At 40.7% G+C, this 13492-nt stretch overlaps 1 protein-coding gene across 9 annotated transcripts in view; it reads right to left on the reverse strand.

Moving 5' to 3' along the window:
• The window catches only part of LOC117950224 (unconventional myosin-IXb), a 59060-nt gene that overhangs the window by 19867 nt on the left and 25701 nt on the right, over positions 1-13492 (reverse strand). For all 9 annotated transcript variants that reach the window (XR_004657847.1, XM_034881026.1, XM_034881032.1 and 6 more), the window contains exons 5-7: positions 5268-5362; positions 2338-2400; positions 930-1029 (exon numbers count right to left, since the gene is read on the reverse strand). Coding sequence is in view for 8 of the 9 variants with exons in the window: in XM_034881026.1 (XP_034736917.1) it covers positions 930-1029; positions 2338-2400; positions 5268-5362 (258 nt within the window). In the remaining variant the exon portion in view is untranslated. The remainder of the gene's footprint in view (positions 1-929; positions 1030-2337; positions 2401-5267; positions 5363-13492) is intronic.

The following is a 13492-nucleotide window of genomic DNA, read 5'->3' on the forward strand; positions in this document are numbered from 1 at the left end:
CGGCGCAGCACAGCACAAAGCTGCAACAAAAAACACAAACGTCTTTGCTAGTTTAAAACTAACGCAAGTGTCAATTTCCCGTCTAGCGCCCACGTTGTTTAAATAACAACTGAACCTGCGCTCATCTTTGCGCCCACGGCGTGCTGGTCTTACACGGAGGTGTGTTCAGGTGAATTCTTGGCCTATTGCTATCTTGAGACAGCTGGAAGTGATCGCGCCAATGAACAACAAAAACCCGGTCTAAAGTCAATAGTGCAGCATTTTTTCATTGTAATTTTTACAGCAAATTAGTAAGTGCGCCTCGGCTTATGCACAGCGCGCACACACTGTGCTTGTTAGACACACACACAAAAAGGGAAGCGCAGCAGCACACACACATGCAAAAGATTACAAATAAAAATAATACGGTGCAAATCCAACATCACAATAGTAATGCGCCAAGGTACAATTGCACCTGGCTTTTAAAGGGAATGGGAGCCGTTAAACTAGCAAAAGTGGATTTGGACACGCTCTAAACGCACCTGTGCCAGGTGCTTCACGCCATGCGCTTAGATTGTTAAAATAGGGCCCTTAATGACTTAGTGGGTAAATAATAGAACAGCTAGAACAGTCTGGTAAGTTCAGAGAATTACATCACTTTACTGCAATGTAGCCTGTAAAACCAGAAAAAGACAACACTTATCATATTACAATATCCAAAATCTAAGACGATTTCAAGTCTCATATTGCAATATCAATATAACTTCAATATACTGGCTAGCCCTAAAATGAGTTATAGTTTCATCAACACAAGGGTTGTTCACTGGGGTTGAGTAGACTGAAAAGGGTAGAATGGCAGTAAAAGAAGAGCAAAATCAATATGTTTGCCGTTTACATCAATTGGATAGACAAGCTGCGTGATGGGATGGGAAAGGGGAGCAGTACTGTACCTGCTTGAGGTAGAAGTAGTCTTCAGGCGGCAGCAGCTTGAACTCCTTCCTCTCCTCCTCTGAAGCTCCCAACAACAGATAGTAAAACACGTGGTAGTTCCTTGAGAAACAACACACAACACTGTTGAAGTCTATTACAGTTATTTTTAGATGCATCAATCATTTGTTTGTTTTGTTATGTGGTGAGCAGTTATCGGTGGAAATGAGCTCCATGTTTACATGCACAAATAAGGGTATGATAAACCAAGAGTCAATGCATTGTAAAAAGCTAACAGAAAAAAGACAATGTTATCAGTTTTCCACTCATGCTATCAGTGGGCAGGTAGGTAGATGGTCGACAAAGCTTTGTTGTAAAAGCACACAGGAGTAATGAGTTTCCACACTTATCACGAAAAAATAATTACATTATACAGTGGAGTCACTCCCTGACTAGACTAGACTAGGCTCGGTGATTAACAGGACAATGTCAGCCTGAATGTTATAGGGCGGGATTGTCAATAGGTGACTACATTTTCCAAAACTAGCTGGGAAACTCGGGACAGGAAATGTGAATGTGTAAGACTCTTCTCAATTCCAACAGCTACAGTGTGTGTTTATATACAAGGCATTAAGTGCTTCAGCTGAGCAGCTTGTGGCTACAGCGTTGATGTGTCTACAATCAGTATGAACATTCTTATTAAAGTCAGGTTAATTATTGGCTTTATTAATGTAACAGTTGAAAGTGAAGGTGATAAAAATATGTCTTTTTGCATTCATCAGTAATGTATATATTAATGACAGTGGAGGATTTGCTCACTTCCCAAACACTCTGACTGTATCTTTTTATATATAAATATACTGTATATATTTGGATATTAGTCACACAAGTAGCAAGAGACCTGTGGTCTAGTCAGTATTTAATGTCACAGTGAGTAACAAAGGCTTTCATGACTTGAAGGAATAGTGAGTGACAACATGGTGAGTCAGGACAGGAAAGTGATTTTTTTTCCTTATGCTTGTATCTCTGTTTGTACTGGAACATTTAATTCTCAACTCACACAAACTGAAATTGCTGAAGGTCACAACACCAAACTAAATTAATATGAACCTGATCTATCTCTGTTACATTCAAAGTCCTACAAAGTGTCAACACTGTCCACTTTGATATCAGTGGGTCACATGATTCAGTTCCCTATGGACAGCTAATGCTAGTATTAACATGTGTTCATAATAAAGCCTTTAGGTGACTAATAATTCAATCTAGACTCTAGAGTATCTGCATATGTGAGTACATGTGTGTAAGTAAGTGCTTAGGCAGATAAACCACTAAAGTCAAAGACCAAAACTGAAGCTGAACTTCATATCCAACCATCACTGACCCCCATTAGGGTCAGTGAAGGTTAAGGATTTAGACCCTGTCCCTCCTCACCTCTCGTTCTTCTCTCTGGAAACCAGACGAGACTTCTCCAGGAGATACTTCTCTACCACAGCCCTGTAAGACAGAGAGGAGAGGGAGGGGGGAGTGGAAGAGGACAAGAAAAAAGGGTAAGAAGAAACACAATGAAGATGAATAACTTAACACTAAAGGTCAGTCAGCTCTGTCAGTGTGTGTGTGCGTGTGCGTGCGTGTTTGTGAAAGTGGGCTGGCAATAAAAAATGAGGGGAGGAGCAGAAGGGGAAAGACAGATGGTCAGAACATTCAAAGAGCAAACAAAACCCTCAGATACGATCAGATGGATTGTAGCACATCACATAGTAACACACACACAACCACAGACAGACAGCTCTGGCGGTAATTCATTTTATTTTTATTTTATTTTGTATAATATAGATTGCAAGAGGAGACTGGGAGGCTACTGCGGGGGTAGAGGTATGCTTTCAGACCACTTTAGTCATGACATATGCCCTAAAAGCAGTGGCATTTACCCACTCCAGCAGACCAAGGCCATAAAGTTGTCCAAATCAGATTTTATAAGTAAGGGTTGTTTTTTCTATAGCCAGGCAAAAACAACACTGACGCCAGTCCTAATGCTCACTAAGAATAGAGCTGTTCTGTGAGAAACATAGTTGTGTCAATCTGCTAAAACTGCAGCAACAACTATAGACTCGTTAACTGAGACCAAGTACATACATCTACTACATAGATCCGCTAGTTTGAGTTGTATATTTCTCAGAATAGTTTACACTGTAGTACTGCAATGTACTTTTATAGATATAACAAATGTTGTTGTAGGGGTCATGGTCATGGTCACACCCGCAAATACTACTAATTTACAATGGGTAGATTTTCACCACGCAAGTTCAAGATGAATATGTGTAAAGATGTATCAGATGTTTTTGACAACACAGAGCCTTGTGGTGCACACTGTGTAACTGATAGGAATTCACATTAGGCTCTCTCAACCCTGACACACTGATGTCTGTCTGATAAATACCCCTTGAACCAGTTACAGGCGTCACATACAGGCATCAACAGTGACAAATGCTTATGAAATGTGAATACTTGCAGAAATTCAGGCCATGTTTGATGCTGCTTCTTGAAAAACCTAAGCAGTAGTCCCCTAAACTAGGCATCTGAACTCGTGGTAAATGTGTCCAGTATTTCAAATGTTTTTGTACATGCGGAGATAATTTGTTTCAGTGAACTTTTTTCACAGCTGTACCCACAGACGCTATGTGAATGTGATAGCTTCCTAAAAGTTAGAATGAGCTCCTGTCTGTTCATTTGAGCTGATCTAATGGACAACACTACATGTGTGCAGGTATGTTGAGAGAGAGAGAGAGAGAGAGAGAGAGAGAGCACAAAACCATCCCGCCTGTCAGTTAGTCAGTCTGTTCAGAAAGCAGTCCAGAGCAGAACAGCAGCCTTCCTTTTGTTAATCTCCTCTATTGACTGTCTGAATGGCTGCCACTAGAGACAGACAGGCAGTCTTTGTTAGAAGTGCAGAGCAGAGCTGTGATGGTCCTCTGAGTCCAATAATGTACTGATGTGAAGCAGAAGGCTACACCAGCATGTACAGTAGGCCTGCACAATATTGGGAAAAAATCTGAAACTGCAAGATTTTTTCCCTTGCAATATATATCGCAACATGAAAAAATAAAAAGCAATTTTTAAAAGATGACATAAATAGCTCTATTGGGAAATAATAAATAATTCTCGACTACAGCAGTGATTTTGTAGGGGAGTGCATCTACATAGAAGATAACACTTCTAATGTGAACCACTCTTTTATAAACTTTAATGCTTTACAAACACCAAAGCAAGTAAGCGATGTGACTACTTTTCTGAAGGGATTTTGGAGAGGGAAATAAGGTAGATTTACGCTGGTTGACTAGCATGACACCATTTTATTCATATTAGGGATGCACAATTAATCAAATTTTAATCACGATTTGGGCTTCCCACGATCAAATTTCAAAATTAAATCAATTCGAGCGATATTTTAAATGCGTCGTTCCGTTCATAGAATGCTCTTGGTTTGCAAAGCCAACCTACCGCTGCTGTCGGGTCATGTGCCAGTCAGAGCTCCCTTCACCGTAACAGCTTAGTTTCTAGGTGTTTTAGGATGACTATATTCATAGTTTTCAGCATGTCCTTACCTAAGTGGGTTCACTTTGTAGCACAATAAAGCATCAGCCAGCTAAAATCAAATATACTGATTGGATTACAGTCCCTTCTCAGGGTAAGCAATTCAATAAAGCATGATGAGACCTGGTGCCATAAGGGGATTATCAGGTTGGGGATGCCCACTTACTATGGCGCTGAGCAGCTGTCGCCGCAGGGGCATTTACACAGTTCAAATAAAATTCTATTTCTAGTACAAAACATTTGCATACACACCAGTGTTAGAAATCTCATCACGTCAGCCCATAGTCTGAGTAGTGTACCAAATATTCTCTGCAGCCCTTCAGCTTTTGACTCTTCCACAACTATAGCATGACATGTTGTCTTTTTTAAGACTGCTGTTGACCTCACTTCTCCTGATGAGGAAATGAAGAAGTGAATGACAGTTGAGCAGACTTTGATACAGCTCCTAACCAGAGACTGACTGCTGAGAATAAGGAAGAACATACTGGTGGTTAAAAGTTTCAGTCTACACACACATTGCACAGAGGATTCACATGACCAGCCATAAAAAGAGCAAAGAGGAAGATATAAGGCTAGAGAGAGGTGGAAGACCCCATAAATGAGCTACAGGAAGAGGATACTGAACACAGAAACAATTGTTTATATGTCCCTGTATGGCGTTGCACAGCAGACTAAGAAGCGTGGCTTTGTGTGAGGCCTTTTAGAAAGTGGTTGGTGGCAAGACGCACGCACGCACGCACGCACGCACGCACATGCTTGTAATTACTCACCCTCTGACCACTCCACTCTCCAGGTAATTCACCTGAATGAATTTACCAAAGCGGCTGGAGTTGTTGTTGTGGGCGGTTTTGGCGTTTCCAAAGGCCTGGCAGAGACAACAGGAGGGGACAGAAATACATGGTAAGTTTCAGGGTAGGAAGTCAAAAACATGCAGTGCATTACCAAATTGCCCAACAACTTCTGAAGATTAATGCAACATCCCTGGGGTTGTGTTTCTTCTATATTTGTCTTTTTATCAAATGAGCCAAAATAGTTGGTTTATTATGTGAAAGACGACAACATTTCAACACAGAGTGAGACAGAATGGCAGCATGTAATTTTGGACCACAGAGTTGGGTCCTGGAGACCATGTTAGGCTTGATTTTAAATTTTAAGTCTTGACTGGTAAAGACACACTGGCCGATTTTTTGTAGTAGCACCCACTAGTCCCCCCCAAAATTGTACTATCTGTTCCTGCACGTAGGTGATGTTTTGGAACTCAACCGTGACCTCTGTTGAGTTTGGAACCTTATATGGAGGTGCTATTGGGTGCAACACAATCTAGCGCATGTATCAGCACCCACACTGAAGTCAACAACAACAATTATAACAAATCACCATGACAACAAAGAAACTAGATAGAGTCAAGGGGTTTAATCTTGTTTTTAAACAGCAGCTGAGATGGCAAATATGAGTGGAACTGTGTGTGTGTGTGTGTATGTGTAAAAGAGAGCATGGGTCAGTAATGATAATTAAGGTTGGGACAGCTGTTAGTAGCAGTGTCAGTGACAAAAACATAGAGGACCAAGGTTTCTCTACAGGCTTCGAACTAATGCTAAGCCAGCCGGGGGTACACGGCCTAGCTAGCAGGCCTCACTGATGGGCCCCATTTACTGCATTGATACGGTAACGGTAAAAGTACTCTTTTCATTTCATGATGCACATGCTCTCACATGGTTACGCACACGCACACACAAAACAAAAGGCCACCGCAGGGGAAGTTAACTCATTGCATGTTAAATAGGAGCCACATTGTTTTTTTCTAAAGCGGTTGCAGGGTGAATTTGATACAGTGGTGTTGAGGCTGATTGGACTTGGGACACACACACACACACACACACACACACACACACACACACACACACACACACACACACACACACACACACACACACACACACACACACACACACACACACACACACACACACACACACACACACACGTTGAGATTCCATAGAAGTATGAGGCAAGAGTTGTTGGTTGTTTGTGGATGTTGAAAGAGATACTCCATTGTCTATGGTTCGTGACCAAAATTATTAATCTTCAGTTTCACCTGGATATGCTCAGACAACACTCCTATCCACCCATTGACTGGGCTCACCCACCCACACTTTCTCTTTCTCTTGTCTGTTGTTTGTGGTTGTGTTCTGATGCCAAAAAAAAATAAAAATTGTAAAACTTATTAGTTTATTCAGGGGTTGCCTGTTTTTACAAAGCACAGTGCCCTCACTTGTGTTCCAGGGTTGAGGGTCAGTAAGTGTGTTTTTGGCACTGTTACTCCGGAGTGTCTCACTAATCAAAGCTGCCCACTGTCCACAGTACTGTTCTGATCACCCCACTCCACCTTTCAGCCAAGAGCACAAACCCCTGGGAAATCTCTGCAAAGCCCAGGCTGCTGCACCATGGAGGGAATGCAAAACATGTCACAGCATCATTCGTATTCGAACTTGCTCATGAGTAGCTGATTTGATTGGCTGGAAGGCTTGCAGGTATGGGGAAGCGAACTGACTGCTTTCCAAAACGTGTCCATGAAAAGGTCTAATCCGCATTCTTACGAAATAGGGGTTGCTCTCAAGGAGATAATGGAAGAAAAAAAGAGGAAAGGGAGAGTGAGAAGTATAGAAAGAGAGAGAGAGACAGAAAGCAGAAGGGCTCAGCAATCTGCAGTGTGTACATAGTTCGGGTACGCACATCCAGTGATCATTTTGTACAATTCTGGCTTTACTGATTCTTCTCTTGGGTTGGTGAGTCGGCTTCTCTGGCAGCCCGCTCCCTTGTACATTTCCACTTTAACAGAGCCAAACCTATCCAAATGAAGTCTCACATCCTGATTTAACAGTCACACACAGACACAGACACAGACACACACACACACACACACCAAACTAGGGTAGTGTCTCAAACTGTGCAGTTCATCAGTCGTTTGTCTTAACAAGCCAGTGGGGCAAAATAAATGTATAAACTAAATAAATAATCTGTGTACAATTTTGCATGTACACGGAAACCACACCTTAGATCTGCTGTTGACTCCTCAGAAACTTTCAATGTTCTGAGAGGTGTCCTACTTTGCCCCCAAGCTGTTTGTATACACTCTTATAAGTCTTTTATATTTTCATGTGAGAGCAGTAAAGGTTTGAGCATTTTTTACATCATTTTAACATGCCTACAAAATGTTTTTTGTTGTCAGTAAAAACCTACAGCTGGCGCTTGGGTACTAGACAGTATTGCTATGACAATGAGGCACTGCTGCCTCCTTTAAAGTTTAGCTGCTCAAAAGAGCTTCAGTTTAACATTTCCACGAGCGCTGCCAAGGCCCTGACACTGACACCTCCCTACAGCATGGATACACTCACAAAAGGGAGTCTAAATAGTCCAACCGTCGCAAAGAGAGTTCCCAAATTCACAGAGGACAACGGCAGGCGCTCATGCAAGCATTCATTGCACCTCTAGGTGGACATGCTCTCTCACTCACTCATTTAGCCTCAGACACTTCAGACCCACAGCTATATCAGTAATGTTCATTAAGCCCAATTCAAGCTTATATGTTCTTCAATTACAGGTTAAGCAGAGAAGCAAGCAGCAAGGTAATGAACTATATAGTTACTGGTACCAGAAATATTGAGATAAAACTAACAATGGTACTAAGTGACAAAATAATCATTATTTGTTGTTGTACTGAATGTGAAAAATGCTTTGGGGAAATCACATGATGTTGGCAGTGATTGAATGCAACCACGTCTCTACACAGTTCCTCCTCTATGCTTGACCTTGCTTGAAGCCACCACTATATCCCAACAACTAACTACACTTAAATCCCCTCGAGCTTAACTTAACTGAGTTTTTAATAATGAATTTGTACTTTGACGTACAATAATGGCATCAATAGCCCTTAGAGGGGCTGGTGCTTAGATTTTATAATGGTGACTGTTCCAATGAATGCGGTTTTACTGAACCACAAATATATATGTTTTCTTGTCTTGAACAGAATGGCCTGGCAGTACTTTGTTTTAGGAAAAATGACTTGCAGTACAGTACAATTGTGTAGATGTGCTGGATGACACTTTCCCACTGCAAAGGCTTTACATATAAGGATTTAGAAAAAAGTTGATAAAAAAACTAAAACAAAGTACTACTGCATTATCAAGCAAAATGACAAGTTTGCTTCATCTAGTGTGACATATGGGTCATGCTGCTATTTTCTGTTATATTTAATTTGTATTGAACATGTTTGTGTTATGGAACAGTACTTGGACCATTTTTAGCTGCAGCCTTAACTGAATAATAAGATTTAGATGTTGAAGACAAACTATGATAAAGAAAAGAATTCAGACACCCTTAACCTTGTATAAAATATATCAGATGAACCGGGATCAGAAGAATAAATAAATAATAATAAATAAATAATAATAATAAATGCCAGATGGAGAAGGACCAAATCTGTGCCCAAATTCCAGTTTTATATTAATCATAAATGTTTATATTTTAGGGACTAAAGGGGGACTTTAAGTCTAACAAACAAGAACAGTTGACAAAAACCGAACAAACGCAGAAAGTTATCAGGGAGTCATTCTGCACAGTCCATATCTCAAACCATATATAGCCACTGGAGAATACAACATACTTTGTTATGTATTAACCGTTCTAGTGTAAGAATTTCAGCAATTCTCATATTTAAGGCATATTTAGTAACATATTTAACATCACATACCACAAAGTTACTTCAACATCAAGCTTGGTGTCACAACTGATAAATGACTCCACTGCTGAACATAAAGCTGCAATATGCAATGTCAACATGACCTGTGCAACTGTAAACTAAGATACTAGTCAGTCGTATTATAACTTTCCTGCAGCATTACACTTTTACCCACATCTCTTAAGCCTTTTCAATCAAAGAAGAAACTCATTTTCTGTATCCCATAATATTTACCCAATTCCCTTACTTGTTTGCCCATATTTGTATTGCATTGCTACAGTACAATAAACCCTATTTGTGACCTCGGTACTCTTTAAGTTACACTGTGACTCGGTCACAGAGAATTCTACGGACAAAGCAAATGACAAGCAGAATTATTTCGCCTGTTATGTTAGTAGCAGTTTGCACTTTGTGATCTCACCATTTTTCATTCAAGTCAGTCTGGGATGAGAGCAACATTTAAATCCACTTTCATTAGTCTAAATTATTTTGTTAATCCCCTGTAAGCATGCATAACACAGGGTCAAGTAATGAAGATGTCATGACGTAAGAGGTTGGAATAGACAGAACAAGTTTTAATTCAAACACAAGTTTTGCTCCCCTTGTGGTCTGGTGTTTTACCAAATTGGAGCCATTTCAAACAGCTCCACCCATGTCTAGATGTGTACCACATAAAACCTTAGCTTGTGGTGTGGTCAGAGTACCATGAATAGAGCTTGAAGTGGCCTGCAGCATGCTGCTACATGTAAGCTGTATTTGCCTTTAAGGAACAGCATATTCTACTCTTCAATATGATTCAGAATGGTATGATTACAGTAATGCCTTTGTATACTCTGTGTGTGTGTGTGTGTGTGGGGGTGTGTGTGTGTTTGAGAAATGAATGACACATGTGCATGACGCAGTGACTTAAACTCAGTAATGCCAGCTTTTTCCAGACTCATACACAATGCCACCCAGCCTGACCAAATATAGCTGAGGAATAAAGGGGTGCAACCCATAACTAAGAGATAAACAATGGCTCAGCAGACAGAATGGCCAGCTACTTCTTTACACTTCCTGAACAACAATACAATACTTTGGTATAGCCCCACCCCTCAAGGCCCTAAGCTAACAGCAACTACTGCCATTACTTCCCGTGTCGTAGCTGCTTCCTGTTAAAAAGGGTTCCGGATGATAGGGACTTCCTGTCTGAAGTTGTGAGACAAGAGTGGCAAGGAGGAGGCTGGGGACTTAGAAGAATCTGTAACAACTAGGAGGTTAAAGGTTATATAGCTGATATGGAGATAACTTTCTCCTTAATAACTAACTCAGTTTTTAGAAAAAAATATTTGTCTCTGTTAAAGGTCTGCTGTTAAATACACGAAGACAAGAAACATGTGTACTTCCTTAAAATTAACACATAACTTCAATATATTGCTTGAGATGTGTCAGCCAACTCTCTACAACAAAGATGGGGCCTGTTGACATTTAGAGTAAATAGTCTTGAAAGTCTGGCAAAGAATACAGGGGCACGAAAAGAACCACATAGGAGGACCGAGGACAAACCAGTTGGAGCAGTTTACAAGTGACATACTTATTCAGAGCTGGTGAGCTGTTCTACGGGCAAAAGCCTTATTGGTTCAAACTGCAGAAAGTATTACGGACAATCTCTCCTTTCCCTGCATTATTTTCAAGACAAAGAGGGGCATTTATAGAATAGAAATAAATGGCACACCAACAAAAGTAGGACAGCAGCTTTCATACATGGTTTCAGGTTGGGGCAATTTAATTTGCCAGCAACACAGCACACAGCCAGTCCAGCACCATAAACGATGATCTCATCGCCTCAAAATGTTATGAACCAGGCCTTAAGACCTCCCCTATAGGCCCCCTGAGACACAGACACACACAGAGAGACACACACACACACACACACAGAGACACACACACACACTTTCCACCACTTTAACATGATCAGCGCCCAGGACAAAGAAAACTAAACAAATAAAACCCAAGTAAAATGCCTCCCTTTTGGTATACTTATAGATCTATAAATAGCATTCTACACTCCACACGTAAGGCCTTGGCTGGAACTTGTTAGGAAGGAACCTGAAGAGGTATACTATTTGTGTGGAGAGAAATTGCAAGGATCATCATTTTAGAGGAGCTTCCTCTGGAAAGTGACTTTTGTTTAAAGTCAGCCATTTTATGAGCATTTTGCTAAAGCTGACAGGTGTTTTCAAAACAATATCTTTTCACATAAACTAAGGGTGTCTTAGCACATGATAGTGTGGAAAAAGAGTTTACTGCAAATGCCTCCAGTTAACTATTTTGTGCAAAATACAAATTTCAATGCAAAAACACTGCCAGGGGGAAATGTCCAGCTGTTAAACATCCGGAAGATTGACTGATCTTTTGGAATCCAACCTTCACTTTCTCCACAGACCAGGCTAGCAAGAACCAAACCCTGTCTGCCCCTGGAACCACAGCTCTGGACCAGGCTCACACGCACTGCATTCTGGGAGCAAACTGCAAAATGGAAGTGTGTCTGCCAAAGGGACCAGAACTCTACTGATGGAGGGGAAAATCTCTCCAACCCACCCCCCCCTCTCAATCAGCCGGCCGGAACTCTCTGACAGACTGACACGTATCAAGGGACCAACGCTGCTTGTTCAAATGCATCTCAAAGCAGAAGCAGTTCTATGAGTGAAGGCTCCAATACTGAGACAGAGAGTCTGGAGACAACAGTAAGAGATGCTGGATGGATACACACACTGTGCCTGCAAGTTACTGAGGCTGCCCAACATGAATTTTTGCCATTAAGGCTCAAGCTAATAACTTGTGGCCAGTACTGTTAACTTTTTTTCTGCTCCATTGTGAATCCAATAAACTTACTTTCATAGATTAGGGGTTTTTACTTTTCAGCGCTGTTTTGTACTTTGAATAAACCACATTCACCATGCAGTTTTTGTGGCTAAAGGTCTATTTTTAGCCACATTACTTTGAAATAAAACTGAAAAATCTGTATTATTACTTGCAGATCAAGACTGCAAGCAATTAGTTTCCCATCACCATGGAGGACTATTAAAAGTGAAACTTAGTGCTGGAATTCCTGCCTTACTACAGAGTTTTGAGGTGATTATGCAGACATGTGCAACTTCCCAGATTGATATTTACTCTGCAGCCTCAGGCAGAACTTCAAATGACCTTTTTTCATCTCTAGCCTTGTCATATACTGTATCTCAAATCACTAACATACATCCAGATTACCTCGCTGAGAGGAAGCACTCAAACATAATATGACCTAGGGTCAGGGCTCAAAAGGTTTTTTACCAAGAAACACATGTTCTCCTAAGTAGAAAAATTTAAGAGTGCATAAAGAATTTTAGGGGCACAATAAAACTGTATCAAATAATGTGTTTTTCTTTCATGAAAGAAGTACGAGGAGACATTTACAAGCAAAAGGATTTCATTTTTTTTAATAGAATGAGAAGACTAAATTAGTTTGATTATTTCTGCTTCAAACTGTATTTATTTACTATTTATGTAATAAAATATACTTTTAACTGCACATGGTTCAAGGTTCATTTATTGTCATTGTTCAACAAATGTTCCACTAAATCCAGACAGACCTTGAGAATTCAGGTAATAGCGTGGCTTACACAAGGTAACTGCTATTACTATTGGTGCCGAGTGATAATCAATATGAAATGTTATTAAGTGTAATGTTTTCTGTTTTAAAATACATTTTCTACTGATCAGTACAGTAAATATACAGTAGTGGTGTAACAGACCACTACCACGGTTGGGCATGCATGTAGAATGTAAAATACATACAAATACAGTTTCACTGTCGCTGTGATGATCAGAGTAAAAACTGTGAGGTAGGGTGCAGAGCACAGAGACAAACTGTGTCGCAGGTATTCATCCTTGTTTCTGGTAGTTGCAGCCTGAAAAATCAGCGGCTACGAGGTCAGAGTTGAAGTAGTATGAGCTTTAAAGGTCTGACACAGCAACCCGTCAGCTGACCTTTGGCAGAAAAGGCAGTCGGACCGTCAGTCTCCCTGAGTTGGTCAAAAAAAGGCCTCCGAACAAACTGACGGTATACGTTCTGCACGTGCGTGAGGCGTAATATATCTCAATAACAGCAGGTGGCGCTAATCTGTATTGTCACCCGAAAAATGAAAACCGGCAGTCATAGGAAGAACACGTCACGTGGGTCTGGCTTCTACGGAATTTCAAAGCAAGATTGTCATGGCGGCTTCTTAAGGGTTGTTA

Source organism: Etheostoma cragini, chromosome 9 (assembly GCF_013103735.1).
Source record: "Etheostoma cragini isolate CJK2018 chromosome 9, CSU_Ecrag_1.0, whole genome shotgun sequence".
NCBI classification, from domain to species: Eukaryota; Metazoa; Chordata; class Actinopteri; order Perciformes; family Percidae; genus Etheostoma; species Etheostoma cragini.